General features: G+C 40.1%; 1 protein-coding gene across 1 annotated transcript in view; it reads left to right on the forward strand.

Moving 5' to 3' along the window:
- Positions 1–21497, forward strand: part of slc12a2 (solute carrier family 12 member 2) — a 213122-nt gene that overhangs the window by 52822 nt on the left and 138803 nt on the right. The window contains exon 2 of the mRNA XM_080188735.1: positions 16459–16578. Coding sequence (XP_080044861.1) covers positions 16459–16578 — 120 coding nt within the window. The remainder of the gene's footprint in view (positions 1–16458; positions 16579–21497) is intronic.

Raw genomic sequence — 21497 nt, forward strand, 5'->3', positions numbered from 1 at the left:
CAATATGGATTGAAGAAAAATCTTTTGAATTTATGTTACATAATGTCCAATTATTAGGTTGAAAACAATTGTCCATTACATCTTTGACACGTGAATGGCTTCAGTAGTGACTTTTGAATCAAAGACGACAATGGCTGACTTCACCCACTATAAACCTACAGAAGGAAATGTGAGTGGTGTGTACAATACCTCTTCAATTCTCTGATCCGTGCTGCACCCCTGCGCACACACTTCCTTTTGTTGGAGAACAAACTTGTACTGTGTTTGAGGTTGTAGTCCAACTCCACCTCTTAGTTTATTACCTCTTCAATTCTCTGATCAGATAAAATTTGGCAGAAAGTGAACAAGTTATTTTATGTAACAGACAATATTTTGTTGCTTCCTGTAACGCAATTGTTTATTATACAATAGCATGGTATTACAAGTAGTGGGTTTTTGTACTCCCACAGTGGAACCTTTTCCAAATTGCACTTTTGTTGTCAGTTTTGTGCATTATTAAATGGCACCCACGTGCATCAGGAGTGAACAATGCATCTAGTTATGTGCGTATGACTTCACAATTCAAATAAGACATTGTACAGTATAGAAAGATAATGATGTTTTTGCTTTGATATTTTTTCATATTCCCTCGGCACTGGGTTACTGCTCTGTTCGATATTTAGCAACAAAAGCTGAATTCACTAATCTGCATTGTTTACCAGTGCATTTAATGGCTCAGTACTAAACTGAGGTTGCAATCAAATGTAATACAAAGAACCTTGTTACCTGCTTGACCAAATGCCGGAGCGTGTATCTCTCAATTCATTAATGATTTACTTGATTTAGTGTAGTGGTATTTACTGAGTTTATCTATTTAACGTTTTTGAGGAAAATTTCTTTCTTCCTTGCTTATAAACATTAGCCTTGCCGGTTGCTCTAATACTTGTTATCCAAGTGCAAAGCACCTCAGTATATACTTTGGTATTATTTTAATATGGGGCAATTGAGTCTGTTCTGGTTCTTATTTCAGATCTGGCTATTGCAGTGGTGACTGGATAATAGCTAGAAAGTGGACTTACCTACATTCAACGCTTAACAAAATTTAAGTTCCGAAAGCTAAGAACAATCGATGCTAGCTTGCTTAAGCTTGGGGTTACCAAATAAGTCTTTCGAGAAATTTTGCATACTCACCTGGCCAGGGAAATGAGGCAATTTTATTCAACTGTGGTTGATCTAGAAGAGATCATATATCTTGACCAACTTGAATTAAACAATGCATGATTGAAAGTGGAAAAGCTATTGGAAAATACTGTAAATTTTGAATGTTTATAATATGGCAAATAGAATTCGGAATTTTAGAATGGATGGCCAAAGTGAGATCTTTTTTCAATTACCTGGACCTTTGTTGCTGTAACAAAATACATCAAACTGCCACTGCAGAGAAGTACAGTTCTTGATGTTGGATGTGTTTTTTAATCATTTCAGATTAAGTGGAATTTCTGTCAATTTTAATTGGTAACTGATGTTTATGACCAGCCTTCATTTAAACTTGTATGTGAAGATAGCATCATTTTTAAAGTGTTGAGAAAAAGCGCTAGTAAGGTGCTGTCCAAAATGTAATTATTTTGAAAGTGCTAGTCCTGTTTCCTTTAAAAGTCAGCTTTTATTTGTGCATTTTGTTTTCCGAATGTCAATTTGTTGCTGCTGCCCTTGATGAAGTGACTTTACAAAGTTAGACTTGTACAAAAACAGCAGTGCAAATGTCCATTCCAACTTGAACTGTCTGGCCTTTTTTTTCGTCCTCCTCCTTTCTTCCACTCTACCTTCGAAGGCAGCAGCTTCTACTAACTATCTAATGCTCCTCCACACCCAAGAGGTTATTTGTATGTGAGCTAAGCAGTTGATCTCTTCAGACACTTTGATTTGTGGAAGGGTATCACATCTGATTAGTTACCCCCCTAACAAACCAGGTGAAACTTGAAATGTTGCTCAGCACCACATCATATAATGCAGAAGCTGAACTATCAGTTTTGATTGATTTTTGTACTATACTTTTTCTCGCAGTAGAACCACTCTCCCATTAAACATTGTCCAAACCTATGATGAAAATAGCAGAATTATCTTGTTCTATCAAGAATTATCTCAGCGAATTGATCAACTAGTCATCAACATAGTCGATGTAGCATAGTCGGTGTGGCATTCGCTACAGAGTGAGCGGACAAAGCAATGGGGTTGAATTTTGTTGTAACTTAAAACTTACGAAACTTCATTATTGAAAGACTGTAGTTTTAAAAACTGAAAATATTTCAACTTACGAGTTGTTGAACTGATGGTCCATTTGGAGAATTTTCAATGTTTCGGCAGTGGCCACTTTATCTCCAGGTCCATAATCAGAGAAATTACGAGGGATCTTTTTGTAACTTTCCAATTGGAAATGGGCATTAAAGAAACAGTTCAACAACATGAAGTTTGACTGATTTTTAGCATATCACAGGGTTGTCATATGGATATATTTTAAAAATACCATGTTTTCCAGAGAATAATATTCATAACTTTGTAATCAATCTTGTACTATTAGAAGGAATATATTGAGAGTGGGAACCATTTTCTGTTTGATACGTGGATCAAAGCCTGGAGATGAGCTTCGATTTTTTTTTGATAGGCTATTGGTGACATTTCTGTGAGGCATTTTTTTTGTGAAGCACTTTTGAACAATTACAGCAGTGAGGAGGGATGATCTCATAACAACAGGAGCATCAAATGAGGCCACACTGGTTGAACTGGGAAAAGAAAAAGCAGTCGCACTGTCTGGGAGTATACTGCTTGTTTGCAAACAGTCAGGGGAGTTAGATAAATGAATTTCTGATGTGTTAAAAGGCAATAACAGGATTTCAGCTACCCAAATATTATCTGGAACTCTTGAAATGCATTCACAGAATCAGAACTTCTTGTAGAGCTTGCTATGCATCAACTAAAGTGAGAGGAAAGTTATGGGGTGCAAGTTATCAGTGGGAGCATTTTAGTGGTAGTGATTTAGAATGCAATTAGATTTAGAGCAGTTTGTGAGAGAGGATAAATGAAAAGTAATTTTTAAAATTGGGGATAGGCCAATTTTGCCAAGCTGAGACGTGACTTAGCAACACTGGGCTAAAAACAGCTACTTGACGGTAAATTGGGGCTTAAAAATAGTGGGAGGCATTGAAGAATGAGGGTTCAAAACAAATACTTTTGTACAATGCAAAAATGTAGAGCTCTCCAATCTAGATCCTCCCTCCTTTCTTTATCCACCTTCTCCACCTGCCGCCCACCCCCCCATGCCCCCATGTATATTAAAGTCCATCTAGAGTGGCATAGATAGGATCAGGCAAAAAAAAAGAACCTGCGCCAGATTTCGAAAGCTCAATTCTGAGGAATATGAAAAATGCAAGAGTGAAATTAAAAGGAAAATAAAGAAAGAGCATGAAAATTATTGGCAAAGAAAATCCCAAGATATTTCATAAATATTTTAAAGAGCAAGAGGATAACTAAGAAAAGTGCAGAACTAATTGGAGACCTAAAAGTTAACTTGTGGAAGATATGATTCTTGATGAATCCTTTACATCCCTTTCCATTAAAAAGAAGGAACAAAACTTCTGGTTGAGGAGGATTGTGAAATATTCAACGGGATAAACAAAAAAAAAGGCAATATTAAGATGGCTAGTATCCTTGAAGATGAATAAAACCCCAAGCCTAGATGAAATGTATTTTAGGCTACTGAGGGAATCAAGGAAAGAAATAGCAGAAGCGCTGTCCACTGTTTTCTGATTCATTCTGGCGATAGGCCTGGTGCTGGAGGACTGCTAATGTTGTAGCATTTTAAAAAAGCAAGCAAGGGATAGCTTGAGTAATTATGGGCCAGTCGACTTAACCTCAGTGCTGGAGAAATTATTGCAACATTAATCACCATTTAGAAAGCATGGATTAATCAAGAATAGTCGGCGTAGATTAAAAGGAATGTCGTGTCTTGACCAACATGATTAACCTTCCTTGTCACCACCTCAAACTCAAGGATATGAGTAGTGCATTTGATTTGGTCTTGTAAGTATTTCAGCAAGGATTTGATTAGGTCCCATCCTACTGATTGGTCACAAAAGTAACTACGGGATCCAAGACAAAATAGCAAGTTGATTCCAAAATTGACTCTGAGCCAGGAAGCAAAGGGTAATGGTAAATGGATGTTTTTGTGATGGAAAGGATATTTGCAGTGGGATTTTGCTGGGCTCAGTGCTAGGATATTTGATTTTTTTTGTGGTATGTATGAACTTTATAATTCCTGCAGTGCAGGAAGAGGCCATCTGGCCCATCTTGGGGCTGCACTGACACTCTGAAAGAGCATCCCATCCAGGCTGCCTCCCACCCCACCAACCCCCTGCCCTACCCCAATTAACCTTGCATACTAACCATGGCCAATCCACCTAACCTGCACATCTTTGGACTGTGGGAGAAAACTGTGGGAGCATCAGACAGAAACCCACACAGACACAAGGGGATCATGCAAACTCCACATAGACAGTAACCCAAGGCTGGACTCGAACCTGGGTCTCTGGCATGCTGACCAATCCGGCACTAACCACTGTGCCACCCCAAATAAAGTTTGCAGACAATGTCAAGATTGGTCAGGTGGGCAGAAAAGTAGTAAAATGAATTCAGTTTGGAGAAGTGTGAGGCAATACATTTGTAGAGGACAAACCAGGCAAGAGAATGTTCAATAAATACTAGGATTCTGAAATGCAGAAGAACAGAGAGACCTTGGAGTACAGCTCCAGAAAATATCAAGAAGGGTAAATAAGGAAGGCATTTGTGACGCTTTGCTTTATTGCCTGAGTATAACAGCTGGGAATTGGTTAGGGAATCACTAGTTAGACCACAACCAGGGTGCTGTGTACAGCATGGTCACTGCAATATAGAAAGGATGTGACTGCCCTAGAGAGGGGGATTTGTGAGGATGTTATCAATAATGGAGAATTTTAGCTATGATAGGGTATATAGACTGGGAGTTGATTTCTTTGTGCAAGAAGAAGCTGGTGGCATATTTAATTGAATGAAATAAAATGAAGAGGGACCTTGATAAAATGAATAGGAAGGGCCTATTTCCTAAGCAGACTGGTCAATAGCCAGTGGAATGGTTTTAAAGTACGGATTCAAGGGGAGTTGTAGTAATATTTTCACTGGGTTGTTAGGAGCCTGGACATCACCACCCAAACTCCCCTATTTTTTTCAAAGAAAACCTGAATACACATTTGAGATAAAAACACAATACTGCGGATACTGCAATCTGAAACAAAAACAGAAAATGCTAGAAAAATCTCAGCAGGCTTGACAGCATCTGTGGGGAGAGAATAGAGCCAATGTTTCGTGTCTAGATGACCACTTGTCAGAACAAAGAGAGTCAGCGGAGGTTTATACTGCTGGGATGGGGGGAGGAGAGGGTGTGGAATTGGACAAAGGAAATGTAAATGAGGATGCGAAAGGCTGAGAAAGTGAGTGTCCATTAAATGATCAGAATGTGAGATTGATAGTACAGAGGTACAGATTGTTAAAGGATTGCCTGAGGAATGTGGCATTCGCACTGTAGTATTGGGGGGGGAGTGGGGCTGGAGGGTGTGGAAAGAAGGAGGTTGCAATGGAGAAGTGGAAAAATAGAAGTGAAAAAGGATGATCAAATCAATGAATGAGATGAAAATCAATAAAATAAATGGAAATTGGGTGAAGGTGGAGGAGTGTGTTCATTGTCTGAGGTTGTTGAACTCTGTGTTCAATCCAGGCTGTAAAGTGCCCATACACATTTGAGGTGTCATGACCTACAGCCAGAAAGCTAGAAGCTAGGATTAGACTAGCTATCTCTTTTTTGGCTGGAATGGACACAATGGGCTAAGTAGCTTCTATCTGTACTGTAACATTTTGGTATCAGTCTGCCCCCAATATCTGCCTTTTTTTTAACAAAAGATGGTGTGTGAGATGTGTTGGGGATGCTGTACCTATACTTAATTGTTTAACCTCCTATTCCTCTGTCTGACTAATTGAGGGAATGGGGTTAAGACAGCCCTGCCAATCTGATTGGAATAGTCTTGTGTTCTACCATCTTACAAAACTGATATGCCTGGTTTTAATAATGCAAACCAATGGTCCATCCTAAATTCATTAGCCTGAGTCATTGGGGATAAAAGAGAATTAGAGTTTGTGATTAGAGACTCTTTAGAGAAAAGGACGTGAGATTTTTAAAAAGTTGGATTTCAATGTAGGCAACTGTGAGATCAGCAACTTCGCATGTAAAAAGATAGAACAGAATACTTCCTAAATGGTGAAAAGTTAGAAACGATGGAGGTTATAGGACCTATAAAAGGTGAAGGGGGAAAAGTTTGTGCGGAACCAGTAGAAATGGCAGAGGTGCTTAGTGTATACTTTACCTCAGTATTCACTGTGGAAAATGATCTGGGTGGTTGTACTGCAGGTTTGTGATGGACTAAAAAGATTGAGTATGTGGACGTTAAGAAAGAGGATGTGTTGGAACTTTTGAATTGCATCAAGATAGATAAGTCGCAAGGACCGGATGGGATGTACCCCAGCTTCTTGTGGGAGGTGAGGGAAGAGATTGCAGAGCCTCTGGCGATTGATCTTTGTGTCGTCGATGGAGACGGGAGAGGTTCCGGAGGATTGCGGACGTGGTCCCTATATTCAAGAAAGGGAACAGGGATAGCCCAGGAAATTACTGACCGGTGAGTCTAACCTCAATGGTTGGTTAGTTGATGGAGAGGATCCTGAGGGACAGGATCATTGAACATGTAGAGAAGTTTAGTATGATCAAAAGTCGTCAGTGTGGCTTTGTCAAGGGCAGGTTGTGCCTTATGAGGCTGGTTGAGTTATTTGGAAAATGTGACTAAACACATTGACGAGGGAAGAGCGGTGGATGTGGTTTGTATGGACTTCAGCAAGGCGTTCGATAAGGTTCCCCATGCAAGACTTGAGAAAGTGAGAGGGCATGGGACCCAAGGGGCTGTTGCCTTGTGGATCCAGAACTGGCTTGCCTGCAGAAGGTAGAGAGTGGTTGTGGATGCGTCTTTTTCTGCATGGAGGTCAGTCACCAGTGGAATGCCCCAGGGATCTGTTCTGGGACCCTTGCTGTTTGTAATTTTCATAAATGACCTGGATGAGGAAGTGGAGGGATGGGTTGGTAAGTTTGCCGTCAACACGGAGGTTGGTGGTGTTGTGGATAGTCTGGAGGGATGTCAGAAGTTGCAGCGAGACACAGATAGGATGCAAGACTGGGCGGAGAAGTGGCAGATGAACTTCAATGCGGATAAATGTGTAGTGGTCCATTTTGGCAGGTCCAATGGGATAAAGGAGTATAATATCAAGGGTAGGACTCTTAGCAGTGTAGAGGATCAGAAGGACTTTGGGGTCCGGGTCCATAGGACTCTTAAATTGGCCTCGCAGGTGGAGAATGTGGTCAAGAAGGCGTATGATGTACTGGCCTTCATTAATCGAGGGATTGAGTTTAGGAGTTGGGAGATAATGCTGCAGCTTTATAAGACTCTTGTCAGACCCCACTTCGAGTACTGTGTGTAGTTCTGGTCGCCTCATTACAAGAAAGATGTGGAAGCTATAGAAAGGGTGTAGAGGAGATTTACAAGGATGTTGCCTGGATTGGGTGGCATGCCTTATGAGAATAGGTTGAGGGAGCTTGTTTTTTTTCCTCCCTGGAGAGACGAAGGATGAGAGGTGACCTCATAAAGATTTAAAAGATGTTGAGAGGTATAGATTGGGTGGATTCTCAGAGGCTATTTCCCAGGGCTGAAATGGTCACTACGAGAGGACACAGGTTTAAGGTGCGGGGGAGTAGGTACAGAGGAGATGTCAGGGGTAAGTTTTTCACTCAGGATGGTGGGTGAGTGGAATCGGCTGTCGTCGGTGGTGGTGGAGGCAAACTCGTTGGGGTCTTTTAAGAGACTTCTGGATGAGTACATGGGATTTAATGGGATTGATGGTTATAAATAGGCCTGGTAAGTAGGGATATGATCAGCGCAACTTGTGGGCTGAAGGGCCTGTTTGTGCTGTAGTGTTCTATGTTAAGAAGACATCCATATATAGAGTTCATTAAAATGTTATGCATAGCACCCCAAAGATTGATAGAATTGTACGTTTTTGTTGCTTAAAGACATTAAGGAATATGTGTAATTTATTTTGCAAGCAGTGAAAGTTGAATGAAATTTGCTTTGCCTCTTAATGCAACAAATCGTACCTATCCTTTTTGTCAAATGTTTCTCTACAGTTTAAAAAGCTTGAAGTATTCCACGTGAAATTGGGGCAAATGGAACATTTTATTAGTTATGCTGTTGTACTGTTAGATATTGGGCAAAACCATTATACTGCTAAACTGGAAGATGCTAGACCACTTAAGGGTCCAACACTATTTTGCCTCAAGAAAATGTCAGAAGATCACTAGATTTGTAAGCTCTTCATAATTTTAAATCTGTTAAATTTAAATTTCTGTTAAATCTGACTTTTCCTCCGGTGTAGAACTTGGCCCCACTTGATTGTATTGTCTCTACCCTTATTTCGGAAGGCTGACTCGAGGAAGTGCAACATGTAGCACTCTGTATAGTTTTTGTTTCCAATATCCCCTTGTGATTTTAAGGAATTTGATTTCAAGTGTCTGCATTGCACTTATACGATGACTAATTGCATAATTTGAAGCCAGCAATAGAAAATCTCACTTGTGCTGGCAAAAACTCTGTGGCTGGAACAAACTGCCTCAACTCTCATGTTCTGCGATGTGCATCTGACTGCTATTGTGATGTATTTATGGCATCTGGATAACTTAAAACTGTCGTATATTGCAAAACTGCAGCCAGTTAATGTACTTTGGGAGGCTTGCATGGTGATTGATTGTTGAGAGGCAGGCGTTACAATAGAGTGACTTTTGTAATTGAAAGGTGGGGAAAGGTTATATCTAATCTAAACTGGAACAAGTTGAAACAAGTGGCAGGTCAGGAAGGTAATGCACATGAATAGGCTGGTGCAATTTAAAGCTAGACTTTTTCAAATTTCCTCAGTGTAAAATATGACTGGAAGAGCTACCCAGAGCATTTTTAATACTATTTTTTGGGATGGTCTTTTTTCAGGATGGCTGTTCTAGTGCTTTTTTTTTAATGTTCTGGATAATTATAACCTAGAAACTATAATGCAGTACTTTTCACAAATCTTGTTGATCTACAGATGAAGCAATGCCTCGTGCAAGGAACTGTATTAACAATAGGAACAAAGATTTATGAATATGTTCTTGGGCAAACATTACATTGAGTGCTTCTGGATTTAGTCTGCTATACTAATCCAGAGGCATGAGGCCATTGATGTTTCCATGAAATTACATTGTAATACAAGTATAAACGGCAACCTAATTTGTAGTATGGGGGCAAATATTTACTAAAACTGTTCTTTTCAAAAAACTACAATGCCACAGTGAATATTACTGATGTGGAGTTGCCAGCATTGGATTAGGGTAGGTACAATAATTAGTCTCCCAATACGAGGTTAAAGTCCAACAAGTTTATTTGGTAGCATAAGCTTTTGGAGCATTGCCCTTTCATCAAGTGAATCAACTTGGTGATTTTCAATATTACAGTTTAACCTGATGATGTGAAACTACTTACTGTGCCTACCCTAGTCCAACGCCAGCAATTCCCCATCATGACTACCACCGACACGGCAAACTGCCGGCTCAACGTGAAGGGGATCTCCAAGCAGCTCGCGCATGCTGACGCACATCAAGTTTCTATACTCACCTGATGAAGGGGCAATGCTCAAAGTTCGTGCTTCCAAATAAACCTGTTGGACTTTAACCTGGTGTGAGACTATTTAAAATCTATTTATGTCAGTAATATTGTAAAGCACAATACACATTTTATATTTAGGAATGGACAAATTGTTCACAAACATGCCTCCTGATATTATGCCCATGATTTCTTGAAATAATCTGAAATTTTTACCTTCACTGCCATTTCACATGTTAATCATCCTTTGTATTAAGTTTTTCCAAAATTCATTTCAAACTATAAGAACATAAGAAATAGGAGCAGGAGTAGGCCATCTAGCCCTTTGAGCCTGCCCTGCCATTCAATAAGATCATGGCTGATCTGAAGTGGATCAGTTCCATTTTCCCGCTTTCTCCCCATAACCCTTAATTCCCCTGTCTATCAAAAACCTATCTACCCGTGACTTAAATATATTTAGCAAGGTAGCCTCCACCGCTTCAACGGGCAGAGAATTCCAGAGATTCACCACCCTTTGAGTGAAGACGTTCCTCCTCAACTCTGATCTAAACTGCAGCGCCCCCCCCCCGCCTTATCTTGAGGCTGTGTCCTCTAGTCCTGCTATCCTTTCTAAGCGGGAAGAATCTCTCCACCTCTACCCTATCCATCCTCTTCATTTCTTTTGAAAGTTTTAGTCAATTGCCTCTTGTTGTAATAAATCTTAAAATGTTCATAAATTTATTTATCACTTTAATATTCGATTGTACTTCTGTAAGGCATCCTTTCAGTCACTTCCTGTTCAGATTACAAGATCCCATTGTTTTTCATCATTCGTGATACCACAAGTCTTTAATCTAGATCAGTCGTGTCCCTCTCCTCAGCATTGCCTCTTGTTTGAAATACTTGCATGGAATATTTCTGCAGTGTGCAAAATTAAACAGTTAATTTTACATTTGCTTTCTAGTTTTTGCTTTCTAGTTTTTGGTCTTGACTTTTTTTAATGTGTGTTCCTGATTACTTCCATTTCAACAACTCTTCCCATTGCGCAATCATCATCTAACACTTCGACCAGTTTGTAGGTCATTTAACGTAGATTAAGGGTCTCGGCAATGAGCCCTGTGGCATCCTACTCCACACCATTATTTTCTCATTTCCCCCCCCCCCCCCCCATACCACTGTGTCCCAAAAAAAAGCTTAATCACTCCTGCGCCAGTTGCTTTCATACTTCAACTTCTCCACACAAACGTTATACTGTATTTTTATTTTCAATAGCAGCCTTTTGTGACCAATTCTATCAAGGTTCTTTTGGAAGTCTTAAATATTCTAAATTATATGGGTTGCTCTTGTTCAATTGGGATATGACCTGCTCAAAAAAGGCTTGTGGGATAGGATCTGTTTCTTTTAAAACCCCATATTGTGTGTATTTATTCTGGTATGTTGGTCCCTGATGATCGATTAACTTATTTACATTGTGCTGATTTTGGACTAAAGTACCTGGGCATTCCTGTATTTGCTTTTTAATACACTTTCTTCAATTTGGTTACTACATTATGTTGTTTCCAAACTCTCCCAACACTGTGACATCCATGTGCTTGCATTTTGCACATTTTGTCTCTGGTTCATAGAATCGTAGAATTCTTACAATACAGAAGGAGGCCATTCAGCCCATCGAGTCTGTACTGACCACAATCCCACTGAGGCCCTATTGCTGTAAACACACACTTTACCTGCTAATCCCCCGACACTGGGTATGCTAAATTGACCCTTAATCAATCTAACCCTTTGGAGTGTTGGAGAAAACGGGGCACCCGGAGGAAACCCATGCAGACATAGGGAGAACATGCAAACTCCACACAGTCATCTGAGGCTGGAATTGAATCCAGAACTCTGGTGCTGTGAGGCAGCATGCTAACTATGATGCCGCCCCACCCCCTAGGATGAATACTGTTTATCCTTGGGGATTTGATAATTCTGAACTTTAAACTCAATAGAAACTCCAGCTCATGAACCTTGATGCCCATCTCATTTTGTAGTTGCTATTACCGGAAGGTGCTGTATGCCAGTTGGCTTACTGTCAGGGTCAGTTCCGTCTTGTCTTCCTGGTGTTGCCGTAAAACATTTGTGCAACTTTAGTTATTAGAAGTTCTCCAATTAATGCATCACCAGATTTTTGCATCCATCTTTTTGACCTCCCTCTTTATTATACGCTTCCCAGCCAACTCAGTGATGTGAGATACTCCCAACAGCGTGAGTTCAATTTTCATACTGGCTGAGGTTATTCATGAAGGCCCCACCTTCTCAACCTTGCCCCTTTACCTGAAGTGTGGTGGTCCTCAGGTTATATTACCACCAGTCAGCTCTTCCCTTCAAAGGGGAGAGGAGCCTCTGGTCATTTGAGACTATAGCGACTTCACCATTTACCTTTATTCTAAGGTGACTGCCTGTGCTAAACACCTATTTTATTCTGTTTCCTTCAGAAATCCTGGCCAGATTATTTTACAAGATAACTTTCTTGCAAGTTTTTTTTTAAAGCATCCAAGTCGTATTTCATAGAGAACTAACCTGTTTTAAATTAATTTTATTTCTTTCTAAATATTTCATACCTTCCCAACCTCAATTTAGGGATTTGTAACAAATACTGGCCTTGCCAGTGACACGCTCATCCCATGAATGATTTTTAAAAAAATCCTCCTGTCTTGTGCTTAGCCTACAATTATCTTATGTGGAACTATTTCTACTGTACCATGGTTCTTCAGTGCTGTAATTTGGCCTTAGTTAATGTTTTTTATATATTGGGTGCTGTAACATTCAGTTTTAAGAGCCTAATAAGAAGATTATCTAGGGATTATTAGTGAATTGCAAATTGCCTAAGGTTACTTCATTCATGATAATTTAAGCAGTGACCCCAAATGACTCATTTTTGAAGTGTTTGCTGATGGTTAATATGCCATTCAAAGTTTATGAACTTTCTTGATTGTATAAATCAGACCACAAATGTTAAAATAACTTTTGTATGGATGTTGTTCGGGGGTAAAAATGGTCAGTGTGATTCTTTTAAGCTTTAATTCAAATAAAAATAGATAAAAGCTGAAAAACACTTGCGGTCAAAGTTTAAATTTAGATACAGCAGGACCCCCTCATCTTGCATGTTGAAAATCCCTTTTGCGTAAACGTGGATAATGCAGTGCATTTTGGATGCTGCAGTTCTTCCTGATTGTCCCCTTACAAGAGAAGTTATCCCTTGAGGGATGGATTGATTTTGTAGGTTTAGCTTGGGTATAACTGTTTGAACAGGAGTTAGTAGCACAAATCATTTTCAAGAAACACTGCCTTAGAAGTCTGGTCACAGAACAGAGGAATGCTGTTATTTTATCATAATTGTGTCATTTTCCTTTTGCGAATATTTAGCAAGCTTTCTGTTGGAAATAGTATCCAGGAAGCCCCATTTGGGGAGAGTGGGGATGCCTGATGGCCAACACGGACACAATGGGCCAAAGGGTCTCTTTTCATGCTGTATGACTCTATGGGAGGAGTTTTCCTGTCTGCCTGCCAGGGGAATCATAGCTGGCAGGACACAAACTGTGCAAAGTTCTGTTGAACTCGGGTGGGATTTGCCAACCTTGGCATGAGTGCAGCTGGAAAATATCGCCCTCTGACTCTTGAATATGGGTGAAGCAGTTTAATTTTTGTTACTGTCTGTGTGGAGTTTGCACATTCTCTCTGTGTCTGCATGGGTTTCCTCCAGGTGCTTTGGTTTCTGCCCACAGTCCAAAGATGTGTGCATTAGGTTGATTGGCCATGTTAAATTGACCCTTAGTATTAGGGGGACGAGCAGAGTAAATGGAGTGATGGAGATAGAGCCTGGCTGGGATTGTGGTCGGTGCAGACTCGATGGGCCAAGTGGCCTCTTTCTGCACGGTAGGGATCCTATGATTGGGATTAGCCCTCTGAAATAGTGCACTATAACTTTATTGGCTCAATTAGATATAGTTATGACACAAATGCCATTAACTGGCAATAAAGTGATCCGCATCTTAAAAGACAATGTTCTCTATCTGGGTTTATTGCTGATGGAAATACTGGATATCACATTGTAAAGGGTAACATGCTAATGCCTTTGTTTGCACACAGTTAATTTTTCACAGGTGCTATAGGTGATATCTAGTTTTAACTTGGGCCTGGTTTGCAATCATTGGTATATAATTTAGAAAAAAATTAACTCTGGCTTTAGTTTGGTATATTTTTGTGGTGTGCGTGAGCGCAGTGAGGTATTAAATCTCAAAACTGAAATGTTGTGTATATTGGAATACTGTTCTCTTTGGAAGCCTTGAATGTTAGCGTTCTTTAGAGTAGTGACAATATCTATCGTTATGTTTTTGTGTAGTGGAACAATAACAGTGCACCGCTAATGTCCTTGGTAGTGCTTAATTTAAGGTGAGGTCGTGTTTCTACTTCCACAGTAACTGAGCAGCAATTCAGGGATTTTTCTCTGGTCATCTGTAGTCTGTGGTGTCAAGGTATAAATGAGCTTGTATCGGCTACTGTTTTGTCATAATCCTGAGAAAGCATACTATTCTGCCAGTTTGGACATGCCACACATGCAGGATCTGTATAGGTTTTTAGGAAGAGATGTACCGTACTTAAATGGTTATTTATTGGTTTCCAGTGTCTAACTGGGAACACTCTCTCTCTTCCCCCCCCCCCGCGGAAATGTCTGTTTTATATATTTAATGAGGCAAATGATTTGCTTGCCGTCTGTGTCCCCCAACCAGTATGAGTGTGGCAGAAATGGGGCAAGAATAAAATCCTTAATGACTAGGAGTCAGTAAATTTTAAAGCATACAAGGAGGCCACTCTGTTCTGTGTTGGCACTTATGTCCCACTTGAACCTACTCCCACCTCGTCTGTTTTCCTTTTATGCGTTGAAGGGGAAGCTAGATGAGAATGAAGAAGGATGGTTATTATTCAAGATCAATCATTGAAGCCCGAGGGTATTGTTGCAGGATTTATCCCCCTATGGATAAGGGGATAACTCCTTGTAGCTTTAAATTAAGGGGTGGTAGTTATAGGACGGATGTCAGAGGTAGGTTCTTTACTCAGAGGGTAGTAAGGGCGTGGAATGCCCTGCCTGCAGCAGTTGTGGACTCGCCAACTTTAAGGGCGTTCAAATGGTCAGTGGATAGGCATATAGATAACATTTGGAATAGTTTAGGTTAGAGGGTCATTAGATTGGTTCCACTGGTCGGCGCAACACCGAGGGCCGAAGGGCCTGTACTGCGCTGTAATGTTCTATGTTCTATGGATCTAGACAGGTTTGGGAATTCTAAAATGAGGAAATGGGTGCAAATCTGCATCCTGCCACTCTGCAGCAACTTGAACATTTACAGCACAGAGTGAGACCATTCAGGCCATTGTGCCTACTTTTTGCTGGAGGAGTTTGGAGATAATCTCATAACCCTGCTGTTTGTCCCTGTACCTTGCTCTGCTTCAGTTTTGTTTTTGTTTCAATAGCAAAGTATCTCGCGCTCCATAATTGTAATTAATCTAAACTCTACCGAGTAACCTGTCAATCAAATAACTGTTATGGGCAAACTCAGAATCAAAATTTTATTAATGTATGGAGTAACCAAGCGCAGATTTAATTAAAACAAGTCATATTTGAAAAGTGTAAGATTGCTTTTTAAGCACATGGTAATACTACAGAAAGGAAATGCATTTGGATGTCCAGAAAGCATTCAATAAGTGTCTCACATGAGATTATACCAAATGCCTGAATTTAATAAAGAATGTACAGCAGATATAGAAAAATAGTTGTCTGCTCCTCATTTTGCATCAGTTTTAATTGGCATGATCATCACTGACTTTGCCACTTTACATAAGTCTCTTGTTGATCCTTTTCTTAATTTAAGTACTCATGGCCTTCTGTGTTCTAGTAGAAATTATCTCAGTATTCTCAAGTTCTACTCTTTTCCCACCTGAACAATCAACATTAATGCTAATCTCTAACAATTATTTTTCTGTATCTGTTGCACGCTCTTTATTAAATTCAGGCATTTGGTATAATCTCATGAGACACCTTATTGAATGCTTTCTGGACATCCGAATGCATTTCCTTTCTGTAGTATTACCATGTCCTTAAGCAATCTTACACTTTTCAAACATGACTTGTTTTAATTAAATCTTCACTTGATTACTCCATACATTAATAACATTTTGATTGAGTTTGCCCATAACGGTTATTTGATTGACAGCTTACTCAGTTGATTCTCCTTCTTTGAATAAAGTTGTTGCCTTGGCTACAATTTCTTATGGAAACTTGGCTCCTTCACTTTTCTGTCTGAATGCCAACTCAGAACTGTACCATAATTTAATACTGACCAGAAACAATATTGAAACTATGATCTTGCCGAATGACAGAGTTGGTTTGAGGTATGGTTTAGTCCTGCTCCTACGTCATGTTCTTGCATTCACTTCAGTGTAATGACACACGTTTGAAAAACTAGTGCTGGCACATTTCAAACTTTGTTTTCAAACTTTGAATTCAGTAATTGGCAGTTATCTTGTAAGATAAATATGTTGTAATTTTAAAGTGTTGTGCCAAATACTGTTTTGGACAGCTGAGCATGAATTTATGAATAATGTAATATTTGAAGTGAGAGATAAAATAAAACCTTTCTCATTTGCTTTTTAGGAGCCTTTTGAGGATGGCTATGTAAATGGAGAAGAAACCAGTCCAGCCGAAGAGGCTGTGTCGAAGCACGTTGCTGACAGTAAAGGTGTTGTAAAGTTTGGCTGGGTTAAGGGTGTTCTGGTAAGTAAATTGCTAACTCTATTTTCAATAGACCTTTTTGTATACTCTTTCATGAGATGTGTGTGTCACCGGCTAGGTCAGAATTTATTGCCTATTTCTAATTGCCCTTGAGAAGGTGACTTCAGATATTTCATTATATCATTTGAGATTTTTTAGTTTTGATTATCTTTGTGATCTGACTGTTGTTGGGGGTTTTAGAAGCCTTTAGAAATCTTGCAAATTTTAGCTTGGTACTAAGCTTTGACCACCCGCAACTGCTAACTGACTAGCTAACAGCAAAACCCTTTAACCTTTGTCATCGTGGAGGTGACTTCTTTTTGCATGACCAATAATTTCTGGACTTTGAAGGTGTAACAACCACATTCCCATCCTCAGGACAAAATCCAATATGGAAGTTCATGGAAATTGTTGCCTTATATTAAAGACTCTTCCCTAATTGATAGTACCCACTTCCAATTCCATCATGATGCAATTTAGTACAAAAATAAAACAGATGATCTCTTCTGAAGGTTTGCATAAGAAACCTCGTTATTTACTGTAATGTTACAAGTGACTACTTCTTGTTGCTCTCTCTATCCTCTTTTTCAGAAAAAAAACTATGCAAGTGAGGAAAGTAACTATTTAAATTGCAAAACTGCTTTTTAGTTATCTATTTCAATAAAGTATGAAACCTATTAGGCATGAGCTGTGTGAAAATAATCCTTTTTTAAAATTTTATGAGAAATTCCATGAACCTGTTCAACATTGGCAAAGTGCAGTGTACAGAAATGGCCAAGAAGAGCGAGTTAAATGTAGATGAAGACAGTTTTAATTAAACAGTGACTATAATCAGAGTAGTCTGTATTAATGATGTAAATCTCTTCAAATCAATGTATTAAAGATTTTGGTTTTCATCTTCTTGGTTGAAGGACCCTGTTTCAAATATATTAATAATCATTAACACACGCAGTTAAACTTATAATTCTCAAAAAATGAAAGTGCTATGTTTTTAAAAAATAGTGGTGTTTGAACAATGCTTTTGGGAAGAGAGGTATTTGTTTACAAACATTGTTGTAATGGGTGTGTGCACGTCTAACTGCACATTCTGTCCATACTGAGGAGAACACATTTCCCTTGACCTCTGCCCTCCTAGCCTCTGCGTGTACGATTACACTTGACCACTATGCTCTGGGTAGTCACCCAACCATAAGATTTGCTCTGTTCAGACTTCCTGGAAAATCTTTATGGACCCCAGTTCGAGAATGACTATTTTAAAAGAACAACTACAAAAGTACGCACTTCTCATCATACTGCCAGATGTTTGAAATGAACAGTTGAGAAATGTTTTATACTCGTTATAACTATGGTAACAGTAGATCATTGGATCACTTGTGCATCTCGTTGAGTGATCCAACATTATCTTCCTTCCCATATCCCTGTAAGTTGCTCAGTTTCAATGTTCATCCAATTTTCATTTTAAAATATGGAATGGACTTTGCACCAACCATTTCCTATAGTAAAGCATTCAAGAATCTAAGACTTCTGTACTCACTTCAGTGTTTACAACCATCATTTTCTTTATCCCAGAGTAATTTGTATTTGTTTTTAAAATGCTGAGGATTACATGATATTACCTTGAATATTGCCAAGGAATTTATCAGTAACTTGAAATTTTCTGTCTTGCCAAAGCTGTTGTAAACTTCCAGGAAGATATTTGTTCCAGTACAAAGCATTAACCTGGTGTATCTGGTGCACAGTAGCAACAAATCTGGGGAAATTTAGGCTGCCACACCCTTTTCTGAAAGAATGTTGCAATAGTATATATGAGCTATGGTTTGCTTTTAAAGGTAGCATTCACTTTATTGTTAAACTTGATCCTTTCGAGATGGAAGGTTGAAATGTTTGAGGTCTGATGGTTTCCTTTTTGATCGCTGAAGGGAAGTTGGAAGTCGGCAATTAATTTGCCTTGGTTTAATAATTGTAGCAGCAGGTTTCATAGCTAGCATTGCTGCCTTGCAGTGCCAAGATCTGGGTTCAATTTCCAGTTTGGGTCACTGTCAGGGTCATAGATGTTTACAGCATGGAAACTAGCCCTTCAGCCCAACTTGTCCATGCTGCCCCTTTTTTTTTAACCACTAAGCTAGTTCCATTTGGCCCATATCTCTCTATACCTATCTTACCCATGTAACTGTCTAAACGCTTTTTAAAAGTCAAAATTGTACCCGCCTCTACCACTACCCCTGGCAGCTTGTCACTGTGTGTGGCATTTGCATGTTCTCCCTGTGTCTGCGTGGGTTTTCTCCAGGTGCTTCAGTTTCGAGCAGAGAGATCTTGGAGTACATGTGCATAGCTCCCTGAAAGTTGGCACCCAGGTTGATAAGGTTGTTAAGGCGTATGGTGTGTTAGCTTTTATTGGTAGAGGCATTGAATTTCGGAGCCGTGAGGTCATGTTGCAACTGTACAAAACTCTGGTGCCGCCGCACTTGGAGTATTGTGTGCAGTTCTAGTTGCTGCATTATAAGAAAGATGTGGAGGCATTGGAAAGGGTGCAGAGGAGGTTTACCAGGATGTTGCCTGGTATGGTGGGAAGGTCTTATGAGGAAAGGCTGAGGGACTTGGAGTATTGCGTGCAGTTCTGGTCACCGCATTATAAGAAAGATGTGGAGGCATTTTCATTAGAGAGAAGAAGGTTACGAGCTGACCTAATTGAGGCATACAAGATGATCAGAGGGTTAGATAGGGTGGACAGTGAGAGCCTTTTTCCTCGGATGGTGATGGCTAACACGAGGGGACATAGCTTTAAATTAAGGGGTGGTAGTTATAGGATGGATGTCAGAGATAGGCTCTTTACTCAGAGGGTAGTAAGGGCGTGGAATGCCCTGCCTGCAGCGGTTGTGGACTCGCCAACTTTAAGGGCATTCAAATGGTCAGTGGATAGGCATATGGATAACATTGGAATAGTTTAGGTTAGAGGGTCGTTAGATTGGTTCCACTGGTCGGTGCAACATCGAGGGCCGAAGGGCCTGTACTGCACTGTAATGTTCTATGTTGTATTTACTCCCACAGACCCAAAGATGTGCTGGTAAGGTGCATTGGCCATGCTAAATTCTCCCTCAGTGTACTCAAACAGGTGCCATTGTGCGGTGACTAGAGGATTTTCACAGCAACTTCATCGCAGTGTTAATGTGAGCTTACTTGTGACACTAATAAATAAACTTTGGGTTTTGCTCCAGTTGAGATGCATTGTAGTAAAGATCTAGCTTGTTTTACAAATCAGTAGGTAAAACACCAGCCCCAGCTCTTGTGGATTTTAGGCAGAATCTACCTTTGGGCTGAATTTCTTGTTTCTCAAACTAGCTGGCTGGCTTGGACTGCCCTCAAAATGTCTTAAATGTTCCTTATCACAGACTGTAGTACATAATTTGAAATTGACTACACAAATTGCCAGGTGTTGAGAAATAAGATTTTTTTAATAAAACTTGAAAGTTGTTTTCTCTATTGTGGGGTCGCACAGTGGTTAGCAATGCTGCCTCATAGCGCAGGGGACCTGAGTTCAATTCCCAGCTTGGGTCACTGTCTTTGTAGAGTTTGCACATTCTCCCCATGTCTGTGTGGGTTCCCTCCGAGTGCTCTGGTTTCCTCCCACAGTCCGAAAGACTTGCTGGCTAAGTGCATTGGCCATGCTAAATTCTCCTTCAGCGTATCCGAACAGGCACCGGAGTGCGGCAACTAGGGGATTTTCACAGTAACTTAATTGCAGTGTTAATGTAAGCCTACTTGTGACTAATAAATCAACTTTACAGTGGAGAGTTATTGGACCAGTAATTGTCCAGACAAATGGTCCATAACTTGTAATCATACAATGCCACCTATATTGGCAGACAAGAAGGGAGGTTACCCGGTTTCTCAACTCCATTCATTTTAAAGCCAATTCTCCATTTTGTTTTGGAACTTTTATGATTTTTGTTTCCCTCCGAGAATCAATGGGTCTAACCTCATGGACATGACAAGCTGGTGAATGTACAGCACAGGACTACTTGCATGCCAAACAGCGGCTGCTGTATGCTTTAGTCAGTCTCGCAACCAACAGATCATACCTAACTTCTCAAATCCTGCCATGTTCAAATGCAAATGGTGGCAGGCAATTGAACAACTCACAGGAGAAGGAGACTCCACAAATATCCTCATCCACAATGGATGGGGGAAGCCCAGATTATCAGTGCAAAAGATAAGATATCTTTAGTCAGACGTACTGAGTGGATCATCTACCTCAGCCTCTTCCTGAACATCATCAGTCTTCAGCCAATTGGATTCATTCTGTTAAAAGAAGAAACTACTGAAGGTACCAGGTACTGAAAATTCAGTGGGCCCTGACAACATTCCAACAATATAACAAAAAACTTGTGTCCAAAACTAGCTGTGCCCCTAACGAATCTGTTTCAGTAGAGGTACAACACTGTTGGCATTATAGGCCGGTTAGTTTAACGTCTGTGGTAGGTAAAATGTTAGAATCTGACATTAAGGAGGAAATTGCGAGGCACCTTGAAGGGAATTGCTTGATAGGGCAGACACAGCACGGTTTCATTAAAGGGAAGTCGTGTCTGACAAATTTACTGGAGTTCTATGAGGATGTGTCTAGGGCGGTGGATAGAGGAGAGCTGGTGGATGTGGTCTTTCTAGATTTTCAGAAGGCGTTTGACAAAGTGCCTCACAAGAGGTTATTGCAGAAGGTCGAGGGACATGGAGTTGGGGGTAGGGTGTTAGCGTGGATAGAGGATTGGTTGTCAAATAGGAGGCAGAGAGTGGGGGTCAACGGGTGCTATTCGGATTGGCGGATGGTGACTAGTGGAGTGCCTCAGGGGTCGGTGCTGGGGCCTCAGCTTTTTACCATTTATATAGATGATCTGGAGGAGGGAACCGAGTGTAGAGTGTCGAAATTT

Source organism: Carcharhinus amblyrhynchos, chromosome 5 (genome assembly GCF_965287045.1).
Source record: "Carcharhinus amblyrhynchos chromosome 5, sCarAmb.v2.hapA, whole genome shotgun sequence".
Taxonomy (NCBI): domain Eukaryota; kingdom Metazoa; phylum Chordata; class Chondrichthyes; order Carcharhiniformes; family Carcharhinidae; genus Carcharhinus; species Carcharhinus amblyrhynchos.